The sequence below is a fragment of the Protomyctophum bolini genome (genome assembly GCF_963924005.1).
Source record: "Protomyctophum bolini genome assembly, chromosome: 19".
NCBI lineage: Eukaryota > Metazoa > Chordata > Actinopteri > Myctophiformes > Myctophidae > Protomyctophum > Protomyctophum bolini.
Window position 1 is genome coordinate 8,613,681 of NC_137880.1, and position 26,592 is coordinate 8,640,272.

General features: G+C 43.4%; 1 protein-coding gene across 1 annotated transcript; it reads right to left on the minus strand.

Annotated features, from left to right (window-relative positions):
* Positions 1-10,840: 10,840 nt before the first annotated feature.
* Positions 10,841-20,718, minus strand: LOC308334548 (inactive serine protease 35-like). The gene is made up of 6 exons (XM_080791346.1): positions 20,554-20,718; positions 18,343-18,736; positions 17,227-17,504; positions 17,064-17,118; positions 16,011-16,319; positions 10,841-15,279 (listed from the first exon to the last, which is right to left on the minus strand). The coding sequence occupies exons 1-6, from the start codon at positions 20,562-20,564 to the stop codon at positions 14,806-14,808; spliced, it is 1,521 nt and encodes a 506-aa protein (XP_080647472.1). The 5' UTR covers positions 20,565-20,718; the 3' UTR covers positions 10,841-14,805.
* Positions 20,719-26,592: the final 5,874 nt, after the last annotated feature.

Genomic DNA, 26,592 nt, shown 5'->3' on the forward strand with positions numbered 1-26,592 from the left:
CTACCTACCCGGTTGTATTCCCCTCCTCCACCCTACCTGAGAGACAGTTTCCTCCTGGGAACACAGCTGTGGACTATTGTGCCAATTATTGACTCTGTGATTTAAGTGGTGTGTTTGCTGGACTCTGTGTCGGATTATAGTTTGGTGTTACGCCAGCTTTGCGCTGCTGTTCTTGTATGTGTGGCGTTCCTGTGTTCTTTTGTTTCCTAAGTTAAAGGTCCGCTGACATGCCCCGAAATTAATATGGGTGGTACAGCACATCACGTGGTCTGACTGAAAACAGTTTGAAACAGTTTGAAACGGGGCTACGGCGCTAGCAACAAGTGGCTATAGGTCAGGCTAGCGTTTTTGACGGTACATTTAGCGTCATATTGGCTATAAATGTAATTGAAAAAAATTATTTTTTCGCCAGAAATGCTTAGTTTGAATGCAATTGAGGTTGGCGTGGGGTTTTTTAGGGGAACTGCAGCACAAGCGCAAATTTTGGACTGGAGTCCCATGTTCCCCCGGTCGCCAACACCCCTGTCTGCCCGCTCTGAGACCTCTCAGCCCCGCAGCGCGACAGTCGCGACTACGGACGGTCTGCTGTTGTCTGGCCGCTGTGAGAGCAGCGCGACTACTGTTCTTTTCCCCTCTCAGCCGCCCGCAGGCTGACATGTACACCCTCGCTCTCACTCTGTAATACCGTAGTTAGTTACCACAACATTGTTCAAGTGAACTATAGTGTGTTTATGTTTGTATTCATTGTAATAATAAATATCGCTATGCCGAGGCATAGTCTTGCGGACGAGATCATGAGCCTCTACGGGGGACTGGGCATGTGTGTACACACACACACACACACACATGCAATGGCACGGAATCTCTTCCCCGCTGTCATGCACTATAGCCACGGCTAAAAGTTGTGTGTCTGTGTGTGTGTGTGTGTGCGTACACACATGCCCAGTTCAATGCGGGGACCTGACCAGAGACTATACGTCCGTCCGTCCGTCCGTCCGTCCGTCCGTGTGTGTGCAGCCTGCATCTGAGACGGGCTAGACTATGTTGTCATGCGGAGCGACGCGGCGATAAATAAAATAATCATAGCGATATTGATTATTACAATGAACAAGCATAAACACACAGTTCACCTGAACAATGTTGCGAAAAAATAATTTTTTTAATGAGACTTTCACCCAGTATTCAAGCTAAATGTGACACCAAAATAGTAGCATAAGTTGCTATGCTACCACGGCCACCAAGCCCGGCGAGCCCGCATAGAAGTCGTTGGGGAAAGCTTTCGCCACTCTGACGTCAGAATCATGATAGCATTGTTTGATAGCAGTTATTAGCTCCCGAGGGGCGTGTCAGTCTTCCTTTAAGTAAAGTGTTTTATACCAGTCATTCTCGTGTTCGATCTCCTGCTTGGTTCCACACACATACTCCGGGTCGGCAGCCTGACATTATTAAGACCTGAGGCTGATTCTACAAATGCCTTCTAAATCACTACTACTAAAACTTGTTCATGTCAACAACGCCCAAAATGATTTGGCCACAGACCTCCATCTGAAAATATGTTGTGCATATTTTGTGCCTCCCCCATGTACAAGATATACAAGCTGTGAGCTTGTATATCTGCTATTGCAAAATTGTTTCAAAACTGCTATTCTATATATTATTTGTTTTACATTACGTTTCTATGATAATTGTCATACATCAGCAGCGATGGGCTTACCCTGTTAATGATTACAATATCAATAGGAATACAATTTCATATTTATTCAAAAAGGCTTGTAACTTCTCTCACCTGCTAGGTTCTTGTAGGCAGACTCCAGTTGGGTATGCTCCAGGGTCAGGTTCATGTAGGCAGACTTAATTTGGTTATGCTCCAGGGTCAGGTTCATGTAGGCAGACTCCAGTTGGTTACGCTCCAGGGTCAGGTTCATATAGGCAGACTTCAGTTTGGTATTTTCCAGGGTCAGGTTTTTATTGACTACAAAGGACAAAGAATAGTGTCAATAAACAGTTCTTCTGTTCATGATGAGGTCAAGCATCTGGTTGAAGTTATTCTTTTTTATGTGCATCACTTCTTAACACCGCTTCCTTTATCATACTTTACCGATGCACAGTAATACACACAAAAGATAAGAGAAAGGGAAACAGTGAGAATTAGGCTAAAAAGAGAAGTCACATCAATCAATACAACAGTTAATACTGTGGTGGTCTTCATAGTTTTCACAGCTAGAAATCCCTGAGTGAGAGATGTGGTAGTTTATGTAATACTCACAGTGCACAGCCTGGACTATGGTCACAGCCAGGCGTATAAGACACAGTATCCCCAGACAGCCAGCAACAACTCTGAAAGGCCTTGATCTCCCTGTTTGACAAAAACAAGATAAGAGTCCTGTTAGCTAAATCCAACCAGACGTGCTTTGAAATGTTGCGTTCAGTAGGACAACTCACAAACAGATTTAATACAAGACAAGTTCACAAGTCCTTGTGAATACAGTGCTGTTTCCTAAGCAATGTTCTTTTTTAATGACACAAAAAACGCGTTAATGACATTAATCAATTGCGTTAATTAATTGCGTTAAAATATTTCACGCAATTAACGCATGAGCAGTTTTGACGCCCCATAATTCCATTCACTGACTCAACCCACCGCGTCACTCTAGTTCTGCAGTGGAAGGCGGGTGGTCTAAACAGTAAACACAACATGGAACAAGAAGAAAAGGTCGGGCCTATGGATGGTTTTGTGTTTGCAAAGAACAAAGACGGAACAATAAATAAGCAAGCAGTAATTTGCACGCATTGCTCTAAGCAGTTGACTTTTCACCGAAGCTGTTCAAGCTTAAAGTACCATATCAACGCTAAACATGCATTTGTTGGGGCAGCTTCGGATGGCTTGAGTCAGACCAACCTGAATGAACACAGGGCACTAAGCAAGTCCACCTCCGATAAATTAACCAACACAATTGCAAAATGGGTTGCAATGGACTGTAGACCTATTAGCATTGTTGAAGACAAGGGCCTCGCTAATGTTTTGAAAGTTGCGACCCTCGACACATCCTACACACCACCAGCAAGAGCCACAATAATGACTAGAATCCACGAGCTGTATGCAACCGAAAAAAAAGAAAAAAGAAGAGGCTACAGCTCAAGCGGAATCTGTCGCCCTGACAGGAGACCACTGGACGTCAGTGAGTAATAAAAATTACCTGGGAGTAACTGCACATCAAATCACTGAAGCGTGGGAATTGCAGTCTTTTGCACTAACTATAATGAAAACAGAGGAACGTCACTTTGCGGAGGTGTAACCGGTGTAATCTGTCTCTCTCTGCGTTGTGTTGAATCATGGACAGACGGACCCAGAACTCTTTGGAAATCAGCTTTATTCTGACAAAGAATACAACAGAACGTCTCCACGTTAGTTCTCTTAGTGCATTGGCTCTCTCGTTCCAAGACGGAAGTACAAGAAGCGAACGAGCGACAGTAACACAACAAACAAATAATATAACGTAACATACCTGACAAAGAATACAACAGAACGTCTCCACGTTAGTTCTCTTAGTGCATTGGCTCTCTAAACAGAGTGAAACAAACACTGTATAAATCAATATAACAATAACATGACAATTCTTATTATATTATACGGAGAAGTCAACAAAGACACCCACCTCGTTCCAAGACGGAAGTACAAGAAGGAAGAGGTGGGGGTGTCGCGGGACATTTATACAGGGGGCAAAAGGAGACTTAAAGGAGCTGTGACCTTTAATGCACTATGTACTGTATTCCTACACACGTGAAATATGGAGAATTCAGTCAGGTAAAAGCACTTATTTGTGTCCTATTTTGTGTAATTATATAATACTGTTACAGAGGCATGTGCAGAGCAGTTCCAAACTGTAGCACGCAAGTGGGAAATTGAAAAAAAGGTTACAACCATAGGGACTGACAGTGCACGCAATATGATTGCTGCGGCTCGCATTCTACCGTACGATCACATTCCCTGTACCGCTCACATCATACAGAGAAGCATCACCGTGAGACAGCGGATTTGTCGGCACGTTAGCAAAGTGTCGCAAAATTGTTGGCCACTTCAAGCACAGCCCAGCAAACGCAGCAGAGCTGACTGCTGAGCAACTGTCACTCGGATCGAAGGAGGAGGCCCTTGTCCAGGACGCGTTGGAATTCCACGTTGGAAATGGTCAAGCGCCTCGTCCGCAACAAAGCACCTGTAATCGCGCAACCCTGGATCAACAGAACCATAAACTCGCTATGCTGACAGACGCAGAATGGGACAAACTCAAGAAACTGGAGACCCTTCTGGAGCCCTGCCGGTAAGCCTGTCTTCACTCATCATAATGTGACCATTCATTGTAGTCTGAAATTAATTTTATCAAATTAATATTAAACGTTAATCTACTTTTCGGATATGCTTAGATTTCTTTCTTTTTTATTTTCCTTTTATTTCTTCTTGCTATTTTTTAACTATTTATTTTCATTGTTTTTCCTTGTGAAATGCAAGGAATTGTTTCTGTTTTATTGGCATATTCGAAATAAACATGACAAACAAACAAACTATTAAATGTAACAACTTGTGTAATTCACGTGTCTTTCCTTTCCTCTCTCCCTGTGTGTGTGTGTGTGTGTGTGTGTGTGTGTGTGTGTGTGTGTGTGTGTGTTGCAGGTATGTCACTGAGCTTCTGGGTGGGGAGACCTACGTTTCCTGCTCTGTGGTACTACCAGCACTCTGCCACTTGCATCATGATGGAAGTCTCTGATGAGGACCCTGCATATGTGGTGAAATTTAAAGCGAAGATCAAGGAAGACCTAGCCTCCCGCCAAAGAAACATGAACAACTAGAAAGGTCGCAATTTTGAAAAATTGCAGAGTGTGGTTGCCGCGGCGGCTTACATGTATACCCCTCCCGCTGACCTCGCCGGCCTGCTACGGTTTCGAGTCATGTCTCGTCTCAGGTAAGTAATTCTGAGGGGATGTGACCCCCGAAATTCATGTTTTCCCGACAGACGGTTACATATATCGCGTTTGCGGCGCCCCCTGTGGATGAAAATGGAATTGCTTTCGGAACTCGGTCGAACGAACCACCCCGGACGTGCGATTCGAATTCCGGATGGATCGGACGTTCCGTTCGTGATTTATGGCGTTTTTCGTGATATAGGCCCCTCCTACTGACTTCGGACGACGGTTACGGCCGAACGATACGCACTACCGAAATTCTGAAGTTGTTTTTTTAATCGTGTGGGTCCAGAGGTCACGTGTGCCGATTTCTGTGACATTTGGACAAAATCTGTAGTGGGGAAAGCAAAAAGTGTGTTTTGGACAAAATTCAAAATGGCGGAAAATCCAGTCTCAGAGGGAAAAATACTTGAATGTGTTTTTTTGCATGTCCCCATTCATGTCAATGGGGAAATTTAATTCACGAATAAATTCATATCAAATAAAATATACAACATTTCTCTTCGCACAGTACAAGCGGTCGATTCGAGTCACGCCTCAGGTCGCGTGTAAGTCATTCGGAGGGGATTCGACCCCCGAAAATCATGTTTTCGCGACAGACGGTTACATTTATCGCGTTTGCGGCGCCCCCTGTGGATGAAAATGGAATTGCTTTCGGAACTCGGTCGAACGAACCACCCCGGACGTGCGATTCAAATTTCGGATGGATTGGACGTTCCGTTCGTGATTTATGGCGTTTTTCGTGATATAGGCCCCTCCTACTAACTTCGGACGACGGTTACGGCCGAACGACACGCACTACCGAAATTCCGAAGTCGGTTTTTTAATCGGGTGGGTCCAGAGGTCACGTGTGCCGAATTCTGTGACATTTGGACAAAATCTGTAGTGGGAAAAGCAAAAAGTGTGTTTTGGACAAAATTCAAAATGGCGGAAAATCCATCATGGCGGAAAAGGGCGTGGCCTATACGGGGAGATGCGTCATGACCCAAGGAATCCAGGGTAAAAATAATTTTGATTTTACGACCTACGGTTCAAGAGTTATGAGCCAAAAGCTAAAGTGGGATGTTATAGCGCCACCATGAGGCCGACCTAAAAAATTATATTTTTAATTAATTTTAGTGATAATTAGGAAATATCCCTGAAAGTTTTGTAACTATAGTGCTTACAGTCTCAGAGGGAAAAATACTTGAATGTGTTTTTTTGCATGTCCCCATTCATGTCAATGGGGAAATTTAATTCACTAATAAATTCATATCAAATAAAATATACAACATTTCTCTTCGCACGGTACAAGCGGTCGATTCCCGATTTTTCCGGTCAATTTGACATATGGCTCAAGTGCGTACAATCAAAAGTTCTTGTTGTTGTAGGGCGCCAAACTTTGTCTTACTCCAGTAGTGGAGTGAATAACTAGAAAGGTCGCAATTTTGAAAAATTGCAGAGTGTGGTTGCCGCGGCGGCTTACATGTATACCCCTCCCGCTGATCTCGCCGGCCTGTTACGGTTTCGAGTCACGCCTCAGGTCGCGTGTAAGTAATTCGGAGGGGATTTGACCCCCGAAATTCATGTTTTCCCGACAGACGGTTACATTTATCGCGTTTGCGGCGCCCCCTGTGGATGAAAATGGAATTGCTTTCGGAACGCGGTCGAACGAACCACCCCGGACATGCGATTCAAATTTTTGATGGATTGGACGTTCCGTTCGTGATTTATGGCATTTTTCGTGATATAGGCCCCTCCTGGTTACATTTATCGCGTTTGCGGCGCCCCCTATGGATGAAAATGGAATTGCTTTTGGAACTCGGTCGAACGAACCACCCCGGACAAGCGATTCAAATTTCGGATGGATTGGACATTCCGTTCGTGATTTATGGGGTTTTTCGTGATATAGGCCCCTCCTACTAACTTCGGACGACGATTACGGCCGAACGATACGCACTATCGAAATTCTGAAGTTGGTTTTTTAATCGTATGGGTCCAGAGGTCACGTGTGCCGATTTCTGTGACATTTGGACAAAATCTGTAGTGGGAAAAGCAAAAAGTGTGTTTTGGACAAAATTCAAAATGGCGGAAAATCCATCATGGCGGAAAAGGGCGTGGCCTATATGGGGAGATGCGTCATGACCCAAGGAATCCAGGGTAAAAATAATTGTGATTTTACGACCTACGGTTCAAGAGTTATGAGCCAAAAGGTAAAGTGGGCTGTTATAGCGCCACCATGAGGCCGACCTAAAAAATTATATTTTTAATTAATTTTAGTGATAATTAGGAAATATCCCTGAAAGTTTTGTAACTATAGTGCTTACAGTCTCAGAGGGAAAAATACTTGAATGTGTTTTTTTGCATTTCCCCATTCATGTCAATGGGGAAATTTAATTCACTAATAAATTCATATCAAATAAAATATACAACATTTCTCTTCGCACAGTACAAGCGCTCGATTCCCGATTTTTCCGGTCAATTTGACATATGGCTGAAGTGCGTACAGTCAAAACTTCTTGTTGTTGTAGGGCGCCAAACTTTGTCTTACAACTTTGTCTTACTCCAGTAGTGGAGAGAATAATAATAAAGTGTTACAATTACAAGAGTCTGGTTGCCTCTCCAGAGGCAACCACACTAATAATAAAGTGTTAGAGATACAAGAGTCTGGTTGCCCCTGTAGGGCAACCACACTAATGAATGGCTCAAGATTGCAACAGCACTGGATCCACGTTTTAAAGGCTTAAAGAGTGTGCCCAAGACGGAGAGAGAAGCGGTGTGGACCACACTTGGAGGCATGCTGCGTGAAGAACCACCCAGAGCATCTGATGAAGATGGGCCACCCAAGAAGAAAATTAGCCTTCTTCTGGAGATGGACTCAGATTCTGATTCAAATGAAGACATGGAGCCTGACAGAGACATGCACAGGTACAGGGCAGAGCCCCCCATTAGCACGGAGAAATGCCCCTTGCAGTGGTGGGCATCTCATGCAGGAGCTCATGCCAAGCTGGTCCCGCTGGCTCGCAAATATCTAGCCACTCCTGCAACCTCAGTCCCATGTGAGAGGCTCTTCTCGATTGCAGGTCACATTGTGAACAAGAAAAGGGCAGCCTTGCTCTCAGAAAATGTGGACAAGTTGGTGTGCCTGAGCAACTGGCTGAAGCATGAGTATATAAGAAGAGGGCCACATGCATGTGTAGGCCATGTTGTAATGGCCATGTTATTTTGGTTTGATTAAAAAAAAAGTTAAAATACTGTACTGTTACAGAAAGAATGTTCCAATGTTTGCCTTAAAATTCTTATTTATATTGATGCTCATGCGTCAAAGTAACGGAGCTCCTCTTTTTTGTCTGCCTGAGAGCATATAGTTTATTATTTAAGAAAATGTTATATGGATGACCCACAGTGCCGAGTGTAGGCTAGATTCAGAGACTGTTACAAACCCCGATGCAAACAGTTCAAGTTCTGTTCCTCTCTATGTTAATAAGAAGAATAACATTGTTATTTGTTGATTTGTTAAATAAACAGAATACTAGGTATGTTAACAAATGTATATCGGCTTTCTGTCATTTATCTTTCCATTTCCACAACAATATACAGGAAAACATGGCATATTTTGGACATAGTTTGAATGGTGATTAATCATGATTAAATTAATTTTGAAGCTGTGATTAATCTGATTAAATTTTTTAATCATTTGACAGCCCTCTTTTGTAACATTGTTCCTGATATGATATCCTGTACTGCCAATCAGGTGAAGAAATCACGGATTGACGGACAACTTTAGTTTTTTTCAACCAAGGTTCATGTTTTGTTGTTATTAGAGAAAGTAAAAGATGAGTGTTAATATTGTTTCATTTGCTGCTATTGTGTAAAAAAAATACATATTTAGCCCCATGCTCGAATGCCCCCGCCCCCCTGTCAAAAACAGCTAAAATCCCTACAACGAAAGAAAGCAGCAAATGAAACAATATTAACACTCATCTTTTACTTTCTCTAATAACAACATAAAACATGAACCTTGGTTGAAAAATAACTAAAGTTGTCCTTTAAACATTTGCATTTACATGGAATATCCAAGACTGTTAAAATGTCAGGGAAGATGTTTCTTAACTGCTAGTTTGAGCGCTTCAAATGCTCTAATCTTAAAGAAATAAAAAATAACCAAACATTGCCAATCTACAAGCTCTCAATGTATCGCATACGTGTTGTTTGTAGACAGTGAGTATTTTCACTGTGCGACATGATTCCATAGAAGGCTTCTATGGAATCCAAATGACTGAAATCAGTCGTGACGACTGAGAATTTTAATCCATGTGTAAATGCAAGTGTGAATATTTTCTTTTTTAATCTGCTCTCTGAGGAAGATATAGTCCTTTGCCGAAACGCGTAAGCGTTTTTTCCACTTTGGTGGTTTAAGACTGAATATTATTTTATCCTATATAGCGTTCAGACTCTGCTATGCATGCTCAGCACATTGAAAGAAGTTCCCAAACGTTTTAGCTCGAGACTCAGAACAGAACCTTGATGTCTCCCTGGGACCCAAACAAGTGAAAGTAGACAGTCTACAAGCTTGCGTCGTGATGTGTTGTGAGCTTGTAGATCTGCTATGTTCACTATACTTCTTAAAAGTAATTTTCATTGTTTTCTTTAAATGTATGAGTTCTTTTTGGAAGTTATTTTGGGCGGTGGGGGTCTCGACCCACTTTTTGGGAACCAGATACCACCACCTGCAGTGGTATTGACAGCAGTATTTCTAATCTCAGTAATCTTACCAGACTGCGGTATCTTCGGTAGATCTTCTTGCTTCTTCTGCCTCCTGGGCTTGGTCCGTAGATCTTCATGGACTGCGTCGTCTTTCTTTTGCAGATCAATACTCTCATAATGTCCTCCTTCAGACATTTCTACATTAGTTGTTCTTGCAGTGACGGTGGTTTGATTCGCGTAGATTGTATCGTCTTGGTCTTCATCCTGGACCTCAATCTTCTCACAATGCCTAGCTACAGCCATTTGTACCTTTATGACTTAATTCTTCCTGCAGTTATTTGACCTCTCCACAACACACTGAAGATATACTGTCTGTATCCTCACTACTACCTAAATGAGAACATGCGCTTGCAACACAAGCACACACACACACACACACACACGCACACGCACTCGCACGCACGCACGCACGCACGCACGCACACACACACACACACACACACACACACACACACCTCCCTATACAGGAAACAGAAGCTAGAAGTGACCACAGTTTCCCTGTTTCATGATCTCTCTAAAGTTATGGCCAGACCGCACCAATGCAACTATAGTCACAACTCCTTGCAACAAAACAGTTTTAAGGTCAGTCCACAGTGCAACACTTTTGTAACTGCCATTGGGGGTAATGGTTTTGCAAGTATAGCTCGTTGCGAATCATTGGTGTGGCAACGGCCTTTATACAAAACACAACCGTCCGGTATTAAGAACAAACACCCACAATATTAAATACATTTTCAATAATAAAAAGGACACATTTATTGAGCCAAAATGTTTTAGTCAAAATGACTGAATTAAATTATTCGGGTGTGCCTGTGAGTCTTATATAGCCTCCTGTCCAACCAACCAGTAACCCAAACCACCCCTAAATGACCAAATATCCTGCTGCCATGATGGACACATGACTGACTGAACACTAACTATCATTACTACAGGGGCATTCCAAGGTATTCTTTGTTACTGGAAGCCCATCATTGGTATTGGTGATAATCTTTTTTATTAAAAAGAATTATCCCACGATTTTGCAACCCATTTTTTTCACCCAGTGTCAATTGTGTTATTGTATTATTATTATTTAAGTAGCTACAATGATCAGAAATCCCTACAGTATGTCGATATGTTATTTATTTTTATATTACAGTTTTGATTGATTGATTGATGCATTTATTAACAGATTGGAGAATTACTGTACATTTCAAGCACAACTCAAGACAAAACTGTTAACTGTGGACGAAACCATAAAGCATTACACTTGTTTACAATAGGGCCCGCCGTGTTTAATTCATCGTAACAATTAGACGTACAAATATACTCTATATAGCAAAACAAAAAATCATCATAGAGGCAAAAAAAAGGAAAGAAACAAACAAAATGGTATATTGTGAAGTATTACAGCTGATGATGTACATAACCAGATTTAAGTACAATGCTTGTGTACATGTACTTTCCACAGCTGCATTTAATACCTTAAACATCAAACAACATGAACAAAAACGTACATGTTCTAGTGTTTGTGTGTGTGTTGCAATCGGTTCTGCAAAACTCACACACAAATGTCTTGATACATACTTTAAATTTCTATTCCACTTACTCAGAGGCAAATGTACTTTTTACTCCACTATAATATTTTTGACAACTTTAGTTCCTAGTTGATTAATAGACGATGAATTGTATAAAGAACAGACATACAAGACCATTTTACTACTGTGAAAGTGCAGTCCAAGTTGTAACTACATGGTTATACCAACAGATGGCAGTAATTATCTCTAATAGAAAGCAAGGCCTAGTCCTACCATGGGAGAAAAGTGTCCACACAAGACATTGATATGTCCGTTGTTATAGGCCTATCTCGTTCTTTTTCACGTCAAGGACCGATTAATATGTATTTGGCCGTGGCCATTTTTGCTCATTATCAACAAAGCAACCTCATGCTTCCCCTTGCATTATAATTTATGTGCGAATTCAAGGGCCGCTGAGTGATATTCAATGAGCACTTCCAAACACTTTTTTTTCCCAACAAAACAAAAACAAAAACACCTGCAAGGAATTAGCTCATCATAACATGTCTACGCAGTGGATCTTTATGAAACAAACACTTGCGGATAAAGACAGGATAATTCAAGCTTTTCGAACAGCTGCAATGTTGGAGTCTGATGTTGTTTAATACAATCAGATAGGACTTTTCTATTGGATGAATGCAATGGGCTGTCAATGGGAAATTGCACTAGTTACCACCTTGCTGGCAAGATGGCAGCGGTGTGCATAAGGTCAATAAGCAATAAGCAACAATATGCACAATAAGCCATATAGAAACATGGAAGACTGAACTTGTTAGAAAGAAGACAATGTAATTAACAAATGAACATTCTCCCCTAACCTAACCTAAAATACCTAAACCTAACCATAACCCTAACCTCAGTAAAACTATACCTAATCCTAACCCTAACCCTGACCTCAGTAAAAGTATGTCAGCTACTGTATAAACTTAACCTCAAACACTATATGCCAAAACATAAACTTAACCTCACTAACACTATGCTTAAAACCGTAATGGCATAAATATAACAGATCAAAACAATACAATATTATCCTTTACAAATGGAGAGTTGCATTTAATTGAGCAGTTTTTAAATCACAATTTAATGTTAAAAATAAAGGGAAAAAACAGCTATTAAGAGTAGACAAAGTCAGACTGTAAAATAAAACAAAATAATATAATCAGTGGTGGAAAAAGTACTCAAAATGTTCACTTAAGTAAAAGTGTCAATACTGCAATGTAGAAGTACTCTGTTACAAAGTAAAAGTCTGGAATTAAACATGTACTTGAGTAAAAGTACAAAAGCATCCGTATCAAAATGTACCTTTACCAAAAGTAGAAACCACACAATATGTAGAACGTCCCGTTTCACTAGTTATCAGACATATTCAATGCAATATTAGTGACATGACCAGCTAAAAGCATCCAAACCTCAGAAACAAGTTAACAGTTAACATGTTAACATGACCAGCTAAAAGCATCCAAACCTCAGAAACAAGTTAACAGTTAACATGTTAACATGACCAGCTAAAAGCATTCAAACCTCAGAAACATGTTAACAGAACATTAAGAAGCAAAGCGTCCATTTTGCCAACATTTTGCCAACATCCATCCATTCACTGTGAAATCCTGACATGTCAGAGAGCTCTCCGTGTTAACTAAAGCTGTGGATGTGTCAGTGTACACATTGTACTATACAGACCTACGTATTGTACTATACAGTCTTAGTCCTTCTCCAGATAATTATATCTCAGGTATAAATATAACATCTGATACATTTTTTTTTAAAGTATTCAGTGGTGGTGACAAAGTGGGTACTATAGGTATTCAAAAGTACAAATTACTTTTTCAATAGCAATGCATCGCTGTATCGAAATTTAGAATACTATTTTTTAAGTAAAAGAAAACATCAAAACGTTCCAAAAATGGTGAAAGTGAAAGTATGAAAATAGCATATCTACAAGCTCAAGTGTTGTGAGCATATTCACCATTTGAAATTAGGTTTAAGTGGGTCATTCATAAATAATTTGGGTCATAAATAAGTTTGGGTCCCGACTAAATACGACCGTCCACCACTGGATTACAATGATAATTACCAACATTAGTAGAGTTGTTGTCTGGCAACAATCACAAACAATAATATTAGAGATAACCATATTGGGTTATTGGGTTTAAAAGTGTTTCAACTGGTCAGCCGAATGAGATATCGGCAAATAAGTGATATTACACTAATTGTAAATATGTTCTTGACGTAATTGTTTATCCCCCAAAGTCAGAAAGGCAAATTTATTTGGGATATACAAATACATTGGTGTGTCCAAAATCCTACTGCACTTTGGCTGTGTATAGGGCAGCATATCTCATCGACTCATCATATCACTAAGAATACGTTTATGTTTGTCCCTTAAAATAGCAAAACAAAACAAAAAAAAGATCGGGACATCCGTCCTCATTTAACTTTAACTTAGCTTTAACTCATTCTCTGAGTTAAAGCTAATGTAACTGGTATTTTTTGTATAAAGCTCTATATTCTGATAAAGTAATAATAATGAATTACATTGGGAGGTGAAGCAGCTTCCCACATTCACACACCATTGGAGGCAATGTGGGGTTCAGTGTCTGGCCCCTGGACACTTCAAGGAGAATTCCATACTGAAAGGCTTTCTTACCTTTCTTTGTAGTTGTTACGTCCCCACCAAAGAGGTCCAGGTGTTATTTTGTGCAAAAGCTCCTTATTGGCTATTTCCCCTACCATAAGCCCTAAATGAATTGCATTGAATTGAATGGGAATTGAATGGGGCTATGGGGTGTTGTGCTAATTCGCTTATTTCCATCGCTCAAAAACATTTATTCTTTTGTATATATCCTCTCTTCATAATGTAAATAATATCCCAAGCGGCACACTTTACTACTTATTTCGGTGGAAATAAGCGAATTAGCACAACACCCCACGTTGTTGTAGTTGTAGTTTTCATAACTTTAGAAAACTACACTGCGGTGATAAGCCATCACCTCAAACTGGAGTATGACTATTGGCCTTTACACAGACCATGGCAGGGACGTGCGGAGAGTGTCACAGAGGGGCTGAAATCCCATAAGAGGGCACTCTTGTCCCAAAGTAGCGAAAATAGCAGATCTACAAGATCACAACGCGTCGTGAGAGCTTGTAGATCAGCTATTTTCAGTGGCGCAACCCTGCACTCTTCATCTACTGGAGATGGATTTCGAAAAACAAATTAGTTCAGGAGAGAAATAACAAATTCTCCTGAATGCTGCCTTCCGGTTTGGCATGGGGAAAGGAGCGGAGGGCATTTGCATTTCTTTCGCCATAGTGAACGCTGCATTCGTGCTCTGGAGAGGGCGGTTGTTTTTCAGACGGGTAAAAGGGCAGGGGCTCACTGACGCCCCCCATTTGATATCTATATATGTGAGCACGTCCCTGGACTGCATGGAGGGATCGACTGCAGGGATCTCGCAGAGCTACACACATCACTGTTCACACGGGGTCTCTCCGTGGATCCCGAAAAACAGACGCAGCGTGCACTACAGCGCGCAGCGTTGGATCCTCACATCTCCCGACACAGACTGGGATCTCCGTGGATCCAGTGGCAGATCTGGGCGTACTTGGCCGGCGTGATCCTCACCGCCACGTTGAAGTCCCTCCGCTCGCCTGCGCCGCCTCCCTCCTCCGGCTCCACCCGGCGGTGCCCCGAGAACACGCCGATGACCCGCCGCTGGAACCTGCTGCCTCGCCCGGCGTCCACCGCACTTCCTCCTAACGTGGCCTCCTTCTCCTTCTCCTCCTCCTCCTCCGCCCGCTGGCGGACGTAGACCCCGGCGCCGGCGGCTCCCTGCCGGGCGTCACACTGCTGGTACATGAGGTCGTCCGACTCCCGGGTGACGGAGCAGAAGCGGTACACCACGTTCTCGCCGGCGTCGGGCGGCCCCGCGCCCCCCCGGTCCGAGTCGTAGGCCGAGAAGTGGATCCTGGCCAGCGGGGGGGCGGCGGCGGCGGCGGCGGCGGCTGGCGCCACGCCCACCTGCATGGGGCGATTATGTGGAAAAAGGAAAGGAAGAACTTGAGCACTCAGTTGAGTAGTGCAGTGTGAAATAAATGTACGCCGGGTGCACGGTTCAGGTATAGAGACATAGAAAAGAATACCAGCACTCACTTTTAAATGTCCTAATAGGATTCTCTTTTGGTCAGGCTTCAGAAGGCGTTTCTATATAGAATCGGCCTCATGAGGCCTAAATGGGTTAAAGGTTTCCCCCTGCAGCAAACAAACGGACACTTTTTTTCATCCTTATCCCTAAACTTTTTCTTTTACTATTTTGAAAAACACTTTTGGATAGTTAAAATATCCAAAGAGTCTACCAAGCTCACAGTGTGTCGATGTAGATCGCCTATTTTAACTATTCAAAAATGTTTTTCAAAATAGTATAAAAAGGCGTAGTTTAGGGGCTATATCCCTTAACCTTTATCCCTAAACTAACTTGCCATTTTTTTTTTTTCTATTTTAAAAAACCTTTTAAAATAGTTCAAATAATGTCTCGATGTAGATCGGCTGTATAGTTGAACTATTTTTAAATGTTTTTCAAAATAGTAAAAAAAAAAAAAAATGAAAATACGTTTAGGGATAAGGGATAAGTGGTGGCGGAGGGTGGAGCCCTATAGGGATAAGAGGTTTAGCATGGACGAAAATGGAGCCCATATTATATGGTATCGTCTGGGCGATATTTCTAACCATATCTCCCCCACTGCGACGCTCACCTCCATGTGCTTCTGCGAGACGCGGCGCTTCAGCTCCAGGAGGGCGTAGTCGTAGTCGGCCGAGACCGAGTTAACGTCGTTGACGTCGTCGCTGCTGCTGCTCGTCTCCGCCGGCCGGATCCAGCCTCGCGGGACGCGCGTCTGTTTGACGCGCGTCCAGCGGAACACGGGCTTTTTTTGCCTTTCCTGGGGCTCGGTCGAGCGCCGCGCGCGGTTCAGCTCGGGCGCGGTTTGCCCGACGTTCGTCCCTCTCGTCCGCCGCTCGCCTCGCCCGCCCTTCCTCTCTCTCGCCGGGCCTCCTTCCTCCTGCTGGTGGGAAAAAGTACTCACATTTATTACTGTAGGTAAAAGTATCTGTCACTATACTGCAATGTATAGAACCATACATACAAGTAAATGTCCGGGATTCAAAATGTAGCCTATATACTTGAGTAAAAAGCACAAAAGTATTGGCTTCAAAATGTACTTGTAGCACCAACAGTATAGTCATTGTAGTCATGCAGGAAGTTTTCAAATGTTTAACCATCTTTTGAAAAGCTCACTGTGAGCTTGTAGATCGGCTATTTTCAAATGGCCGAAATGTATACAGTGCTTAATCCATTTTGGGGCGGGAACCCCTTTGTTTCTTAAGCCTCATGTTGTAAAATAGCAGATCTACAGTATACAAGCTCATAGCTTGTACTGTAATACTTGTACTTGTATACGAGCTTGTATAGGTCTGCTATTTTTGGAAAAATGTGCCTGAAATCTTTGAATATATATTTTTTACAGAGCGAGTTTTTAACTCAAATCTTTGCTACTGGGAGGGTATCTGGAACAACACATTTTCAGATGGGGGTCGGCGGGCAATATTATATTTGGGGTGCTTGACATGAATATGTCTTGAGAATGACCGACATAGAAACACGGGGGGGTTTTTTTAAGACGTTTTTTCGACGTCAGGCCTAAATGGGGTTAATGTAGGTTTTGTAATAATAATAATCTAAATCTACAAAGTATAATTTGCCTCAGAGACGTATAGCGGAGTAGAAGTAAAAGTATTGAAAAAAAAACCTCGCGTCGTCCTCCTCCTCGCCCACCACCGTTTCTCCTCCTTCCTCCTCCTCCTCCTCTCCTCCTCCCCCCTCCTCCTCCTCCTCCTGGCCCCCCTCCTGCTCCTCCTCCTCCTCCTCCTCCTCCTCCTCCTCCTCCTCCTCCTCCTCCTCCTCCTCCTCGCCTGCTCCTGAGCCGCAGCACGCCCACGCGGAGCCTGCGGGCGCCCGCCAGGTAGTCCGTGCCGTCGTGCACGCAGTGGGCGGCCGTGAGCACGTGCCGGGGCGACACCAGCACGCCCGAGCAGCCCGTGGAGAGGCGCACGGCCGCCGAGAACGGGTAGCGCGTGGCGAAGCGCCAGTCCGAGATGACGAAGCGGCCGTCGGCGCCGTAGACCTGGCGCTTGGTGCGGCCGCGGCTGCCGCCGGCGCGCGTCGCGGAGGTGGAGGTCTGGTTGAAGCCCTGCATCAGGGGGAAACGTTCAACTGCATTAAGACCTGGAACACATCTGTGTCACCTTAATAGCTTTTAACCACATTTTAAAGCATTATTTTATATACTTTATAGCTGTTGAAAAATAGAAGATCTATACAGCTTGTAGATCTGCTATTTGTTTTTTAAATAGTGTGCAGATCTTTGTTCCTGGAACAACATATTGTCAGATATGGGGGGGGGGCTCTGCGGCCGGTCACATATCATTTTTGGGGTCCTTCACATGAAATAGTTTGAGAACCACTGACAGAGAAACATAGGTTTTTCGGAACACGACATTTTATAGAATCAGGCCCTCAGCTCTAAATGGGTTAAGCGTTGACAATGTTTGGAAGAATATTCGAGCAGAGAAACAGCATTTAGGCTGGAGGGCTACAGTATGTCAGTACAGGAGGGCTACAGTATGTCCCTCGGGGCAGAAGCTTCCTGAGGTGTCATATTGGACACCTCTTGTACCCAGAGATGTTATCCTAAAAGGTCATATAAGACCATTTAGGCTGTTCTGTGATGCTGCTGGCGTTGTGATATACTGCATGGACACAAATAATGTGACGGAGGTTGTGCTATATATGGTAGAAATCTGTAAACAATACAAATATTGTATATATTTTTTGGGGGGATTCATTTATTTTTAGACCTCAATTTTCACCAAAACCCAGACCAGAACTCCAGCCCCACCACAGGACTCCGGGACTCAATGAATACCTTTGCAACCACTATATTAACGGCAAGAATATAGCCTACACAGCTAGTCCAAAAACCTGAACTAACTAATCTTCAGATAGAAGAGAAATCATTTCTATCGCACCTGCAGCGTGACCTGGGTCAGCGTGACCTGGGTCAGCGTGACCTGGGTCAGCGTGCGCGTGGCATTCTCGTACAGGGTCTCGTGTGCCAGGGCGCTCTCCTGCTGGGCCGGGCCCAGGGGCGGCAGGGCGCTTTGGCACTCAATCCCACACATCCTCTTCTTCTCCGTTCCTCCACCTCCTGCTCCCTCCTCCTCCTCCGCCGGCCTCCCGCTGAACACGGGTTCGCTTAAGACCTCCGTGCGTCGGCTCAGCACCAGAGGGAGGCGCTGCCGCGTGCGCGTTGTCGACGCGCGGCTGTCGTCGCGGTCGCCGTTTGTAGGGGAGGAGGAGGCGGCTGCCGCCACCACCACCACGCACAGCAGCACGCACAGCAAACGTTGGCGGCCCATCTCACTGAATGAGGGAGGGAGAGAGAGAGAGAGAGAGAGAGAGAAAGAATGACATGATAGTGATTAGAGCAGTGGTTCTCAAACATTCTCATGTCAATTAAACCCCCAAATTGATATGTATATATAGGCAATTGGCCGCACATCCCCCAGCTGAAAATATTTGACATTTGTTTTAACATATGGATGCCAATCAACCTGTAACGAGTCCGACCCAGATTGATTAAAATTGAAGTTGTTTCCGATACCGATATACCAGTATCGAAAAAGCTGCCGATACTGCCAATTAACGCAGTATTGATACCGGTGCGGGCATCGGTATGGTATGGGCGAGTATGGGCCAGTCTGTCCCGTTCTGACACCACGTCATCTTCAAGTGATGAAAACATGGTTTTGGTGCATCGCTGGTTATTCAACTAGAGATGCGCCACACTATACTCATTGCATTGCTATAGTGTTTGTTCAGTAACAGGAGTCTCTCCAGCTTTTTATTAAACAGAAAGGTCGGGATACCCATTTTATCCAATCAGGATAGAGTCAGCATACAGATTAAACAACAGTGATGACACAAAGAAATGAGCTGAGCAATTTTGGAACTGGAACACTGAATAACATTTTAAGCTGATTAATAGTTACTCTCTCCCGATTGGCTGAAATTGTACCTGGAAATGTAGAGAGACTGGGAGACTCCTGTTACTGAACAAACACTATAGCAATGATTTCTAAATAAACTTTTTGTTTTTAACCAAAACATGTCTGTAGACCTATAGTGTTTACTGTGTGTAGGCCTACAGTTTGTCCAGTGTAGGCTACTGGAAAAAGAAAACCTTTTTGTTTTAACCAAAACATATCTGTATAGTGTTTACTGTGTGTACAGTTTGTCCAATGTACTGACACTGTATACAGTATCCTGTGGTCGTGCTGGTTGGCTGGGCTGCCATATTGTCCCTTGGGAAAATATGGCAGCTGAGTGCAGCTGAGTGCAAGCTAAGGCCACACACACAGCTGCAGCTGGTCACTTAACAGCGGGCCACACATCTGCCCAGGTGATAATCAAATTATTTACAAATATTAGTTGTTGTTTAGTTTTTTGTGGTTTAATGCACTTTGATTTTGAGAGAGAGAGAGAGAGAGAGAGAGAGAGAGAGAGAGGACAGTCTTCAGTTCAGTTATTGCTGACTAGTGTGCATGGTACATTCAAAGCCAGTAGATGGCGCACAATCTCCATTACAACAACACACAACAAAAGGGACACGACTCGAGTCACAACTATAAAGACGACTGTCAGAAACAGGAGATTGTCAATCAACTATCTATGTATTGAGAAATAAACTAGAGGTGTACGTATGCATTGCATATTATTCATTTAAAATTCAGCGTTTTATCTGCTAGCCTATTAAAAGTAGAGGCATAGCTTTTTTTTTTGTATTGCCATGTAGCCAGCTAGTATTAAGCTCTAACTTTACAATTCGCAATTTTGTATAGCTTTTGTCACCAACATGCACCCATGCAGAGAATAACTTATGTAGTTCTCTCACACAAAGAAAGAAAGAAAGAAATACCCCTTTCAATGGGAAGCCTATCATATCCTATTCGAATGGTCTAAAATATGACAGCTATAAACACATATAGTCTATAGGCTAAAATAGCCAAACGAATCTTTCTAATTTAAATGTAGCCTATAGGAAAGAAGACTCTCGTGTTAAATATTATTATTGGCAAATAGCTAGTCAAATCACACATCAAATCAATCAATCAATCAATCATTTCAATCAATCGATCATTTCAATCAATCATAGCAAATTAGGCTTAAAACATTCCTACCTATAAAGCATCCACAAGACAGCTTCCAGCAAATGTTCTTGTAGGCCTACGTTGCAGTAGGCCTTAGTTGTTTAATTCAAAGTTAAACGCCTCTCTCTCTCTCTCTCTCTCTCTCTCTATCCAAAAGTTCCAAAGCGTGCGCAACAGAGCTGCTTCCATTCCATCGTTGCAATGCTCACAGATTGATAAACTGACCCTGCGGTGCAAGTGCAACAAACTGCTTTGCCTGATGTGCGCGCCAGAGAGAGAGAGAGAGAGAGAGAGAGAGAGAGAGAGAGAGAGAGAGAGAGAGAGAGAGAGAGAGAGAGAGAGAAAGAGAGACAGTGCATGAGTGCAAATACAGCATTATGGTTTGTACTTCACCGTACGACGCGTCGTGAGCTGGTAGATCGGCTATTTTCCGGGCCCTGGTATTTTATTTTGCAGAGTGATGCAGCAGTCAGAGATGATGATGGTCGATGATACGACGACTCCCACACATCACGCCTACTAAACTATAGGCCTATAGCCTACATGTCTCAGAGGCAAAAGCTAAATGAACAGAACATATCATACATGTTGCTTTTTTCCACCTCCTCCCGCATCAAATTCCACCAATAAATATACGTTAATAGTGGGCAGTGCATGGGGGCAACAGCATATAGAAAGTAGCCTAATTTGAGATAAACCTATAAACGGTGAACTAATTTTAGTGTCTGTGGTCTGGCAACAAAAATAGTGCCTTTGATTTGTGTGTTCAGTGCGTGCGTGAGGGCATTGCCTACATTGCACGCAGCACGTGTCGTGCGCACACACACACACACACACACACACACACACAGAGAGAGAGAGAGAGAGACCTCTGCAAATCAGAGGGAACAACCTGCATGTTGCAGGGAACAATGTGGACCCTCTTGTAAACAAGTGTAACTAGAATTTCGCCCCCCTTCGGGGGGCTCAATCCTAGTGTCGTTGCAGCGCAATATGGGAAGAAGGAAATTGCGGGAATTGACAGACTCCACTTCATGTTTCAGCTGTGGTTTTAAACTCAGTAGTGTGCCCTGCACACAGCGCACACTCGCAATTGCAGCTGGAGGGCGACGCGACACACACACACACACACACACACACACACACACACACACACACACACACACACACACACACACACACACACACACACACAGAGCGATGTGTGGATAAATCACTGAGATTTGGGAAATGTGTTCAGAAGTACAACGATTAAGCACGCACAGGCAAATGTCAGAAGCATCTGTTTCGGTTTCCAAACAGGAAGTTGTAAATGTGCTTATTAGACGGAGGCAGCGTGATGCTGGCATCTATTGTGATGCCAGCATCACCACATTTCACATAGAAATATAAGCACCCATTTACTCGCTTAGCGGAGACTGTGGGGTGGTAGAGGACATCTCCCCGGACGCGTGGGTATGTCCAGATAGTTGCCTCGCGGAGGCCTCTTTGTCCAGTGTCCATTCTGGGTCTGGAAACGGCACTTTTTTGAGTGTTGACCCCAATAGAAGGTCTGCTGCTCTGAATTTTACACCTCTCCCGCTTAGCGGAGACTGTGGGGTGGTAGAGGACATCTCCCCGGACGCGTGGGTATGTCCAGATAGTTGCCTGGCGGAGCCGTCTTTTGTCCAGTGTCCAGTCTGGGTCCGGAAACGGTAATTTATTTTGCATTGACCCCAGTAGAAGCTCTGCTGCTCTGAATTTTACACCTCTCTCGCTTAGCGGAGACTGTGGGGTGGTAGAGGACATCTCCCCGGACGCGTGGGTATGTCCAGATAGTTGCCTCGCGGAGGCCTCTTTGTCCAGTGTCCATTCTGGGTCTGGAAACGGCACTTTTTTGAGTGTTGACCCCAATAGAAGGTCTGCTGCTCTGAATTTTACACCTCTCCCGCTTAGCGGAGACTGTGGGGTGGTAGAGGACATCTCCCCGGACGCGTGGGTATGTCCAGATAGTTGCCTCGCGGAGGCCTCTTTGTCCAGTGTCCATTCTGGGTCCGGAAACGGTACATTTTTTTGCATTGACCCCAGTAGAAGCTCTGCTGCTGTGAATTTTACACCTCTCCCGCTTAGCGGAGACTGTGGGGTGGTAGAGGACATCTTCCCAAACGCGTGGGTATGTCCAGATAGTTGCCTGGCGGAGCCGTCTTTTGTCCAGTGTCCACTTTATAAAGTCCATGCACTCCAGTGAATAGCATTTATCCATTTAGATAACTTTTTTATGTTATTTAATTACTTATTTTTACACAGAAACATAATGTGTGTCTTTACAATAACTGTAATGTAATAATAATACTAATAATGTAATGTAAAAATTATTTAATTAACGAATTAAATAATCTTATTTTATTCTGAAAGCAACCGGATGTCTTAAATCTGCTAGCTGTCAGACCGGAAGTTCTAAATTTGCTCATAAGACGGAGCCTTAGACGGAGCCAACTCGCAGGCAGTGCGAGAGGCTGGTTACAGGATTCTATAGGTCAGCCGTTTTGGTGTGACACACACGGCTTCCACATTTAGCTTCATACTGGGTGAAAGTGTCCTTCCAAAAATTATTATTTCGCTCGAAATTCTTATTCACAATGACATCGAGTTGAGGTGTTTGTGTTTTAGGGTAATTGTTGCATAAGCGCTATTTCGCACTATTTCTCCCTCCCCTCCCCTGTGTCTGAAGCAGCTAGCATGGAAGCTATATGGATTATGGAAGCTTTCCCTCCGATTGCACACAACCATGCCGTTATCCACGCGTCCATCCGATTGCTTTTAATGTAAATGTCCCATCCACTGAGCAATAGCGATATAAGCGCCTTATTCATTCATTCGATTCATTTGGGTGTGGGGCTGTGCAGTGCTGTGGGCAGCCTTTCTGACGGAGGCTCGGAGCTGCTGCTGCTGACGCTGTTCGAGTCGCATGGAGCAGTATAGAGTAGGCGTGGCGCAGCATTAGAAGGGCGCAGCAAATGCACGACATTGAGGGGTAGAAACCATCCCGGTCGCGTGGTTCATCTAACGCGTGTGTCACTGTGAAGGACTGGCCCCAATAAGTGAACGTAGTTGGCGTAGTAGACGCCAACATGACGATTCTGACGTAGGCTGGTGATGTTGAGCAACAATGGCGTGATTGACAAAAGTAATATTTATTCAGTAATTAAGACATTTCTTTCAATGAAATGTAGCCTATATGTATTCTGGGAGTGTGCCGAATTTATTTTGCATATAGAGATGTGTGGTGAAAGTGTGGTTGGGTCGGAGAAAGCTGTTGGATAAACGGCCATGTGCTTATGTACCCCTGTCTATTAGGGTAGCAGGATTATTATGATTATTATTATTAGTATTGTTATTGTGATTATTACATGGATTATTGTTGTGATGTGAGCTTGTGGCTGACTCACTATCTAGAAAATAAAAACATGGCACTTCATTTAAAATAGGTTACAGACCCCTGTTATATGCGCTTGTTTTGGGATTCTTTTTAAAGACCTATTTACTTGTTTCTATGAGACATGGCAACGCCAACAGCGCAGCGAAAGGCATCCACGTCTTTCTCTTGTGAAATGCTGAGATTAGAAACGACCATAATTATTTCATTTCTCAACCTTAAAAAAAAAATAAAGACATCTCCATAATCCTTGGGAAGTGTGTGTAGCAAAAGTAGTCGGCATTGTCATGGTTGAAAGTATTCATGCAACACTGACGCTGTAAGCTGTGTGATGCTAACGCGCTAACACCGTTAGCATGGTCTGTGTTGGTCAAAGGAAAAAGGATAGATATGAAACTACTGGCCAAAGTGTCATACAAAACACAACACCTAAAATCGGAATGTGATGGTGACCTATTGAGCACAAACAGACAATCATGATTTGCTTGCTGGACCTATAATTAATTTATGTGCATTACATTTCCACCTCGCACATATAAATGAAAAGCAAGATGGATGCTAACGCGCTAACACCGTTAGCATGTTCTGTGTTGGTCGGAAAAAGGATAGATATGAAACTACTGGCCCAAATAAATGTCATAGAAAACACAACACCTAAAATCGGAATGTGATGGTGACCTATTGAGCACAAACAGACAATCATGATTTGCTTGCTGGACCTATAATTAATTTATGTGCATTACATTTCAACCTCGCACATATAAATCAAGCCACAGTGCAGTCAGAGAGTAGTTCACAGGTCACACACAGGAGCAGTGAAAGGGGGAGGGGCCTTCGGATGGCAGTGTAGAGTAGGCACGACATTGAGGGGTAGAAACCATCCCGGTCGCGTGGTTGATCTAACGCGTGTGTCACTGTGAAGGACTGGCCCCATTAAGTGAACGTAGTTGGCGTAGTAGACGCCAACATGACGATTCTGACGTAGGCTGTTGAGGTTGAGCAAGAATAGCGTGTTTCAGAAAAGTAATATTTAAACAGTAAAGAAGACATTTTTGGCGAATGCAATGTAGTCTATGTCTTTTGTGGGAGTGTGCAGGTTTTATTTTGCATAGAGAGATGTGTGGTGGAAGTGTGGCTTGGTCGGAGATAGAGCACGAATGAACGGCCAGGTGCTCATGTACCCCTGTCTATTAGGGTAGCAGGATATGCTTCTTTGGGTCATCATCCACTCACAGTTAGTCTTTGTATTGAGTTGTGCTTGTACAAATGCACTGTAATTCTGCAAACTGTTAATACATATTTCAATCACTCAATCAATGTTGGACTCAGTGCCGATGTGTTATGACAACTGCACTTCACCGTGGGGTTTGCATGGCTACCCGATCCAACACCAACAAGCACTCATCCCACCCGCCCGCCCACACACACACACACACACACACACACACACCCTTCCTCTATAATGACTCCTTGTTTATATCCGTATCCGTACACAAACTAGACACACTGGCACGACCATGTTTGTTTAAGCAGGCAGGCACATCCACATGCTATAGCACATGTTGCACAACTTTGAGAATATACTCAACCTGGCATCACTATTGTGCACGTCATGACAGGTGGCATATAGGATCTATAGGTGAAATAAATAAATACAATAAATTCGTCAGAATCGAAGAAAAAAAAACCTCTACGAGAGTTTAAATGTTTGGGCTACAACAGACACATTGTTGTGTCATTGCGTCTGGTAAACGGGCAAAACGATGAATTCGCAAAACGTTCACGGCTCACGTCGCTTATGTTTTTTTTTTTTTACATTGGTGCAGAGCATGTCAAACAAGTCACATATAGAATCCGATTATGTGGCTTAAGTGTGACTTGTTTTTGTTTTTATAAATCAGATTCCAATCTTGACGGCACAGGTCTGATTCAGGCTGGATGTGGCTGCCAGTCTGAACACACACAGATCATATACTGTGACAGAACCGATCTCACTTGCAAAATGCAGCATGAACGGTTGGGCCAAAAGATCAGATTTGAGAAAGAAATCACATTTGAACCGGATTTGACTGGATGTGACTGCAAAAACAACCAACTCAAACCCCTGACACACAAACTATATGAACCAGCAATCAAATGCCAGACAGCATGGCTATATATAGTCTCTGGGGGTCGTTAGGACGATGGGGCACAGGTGAGCTTCACAGGTGAATCAACTCAGAGGAACAATTAAGGGCAGATCGAGCCTTCTATTAGACTAAAACCTTTTGTGTCCTTTGGGGCGAACCCTCCACTGTCCAACTCCTACAACGGAATTGGAAATGGAGTAATATGGACACACTAGCTTTCCAAGGTTACATGATGGCATATAGTGGCTTCGTTATCCATTGTTTGTCAGGCTTCAAAAGCATGTCATCTTCTTTTCAGATTCTCTCTCATTCTCCTCTTGAACACGTGTGATTGCTTGCATCCACCGCCAGTCCACACAACACCATACCTTAACTTACACACATCCACTCACTTACACTACTGACTCTACAGACTAACAAACTCCATAACCACTTTGTTATTTGTCTTTATTTTATCTTATTCTATTCTTTTATTGGACGTTGCTATTTCTGCAGTGCACACTGCTTTCTCTATCGTATCGAGAC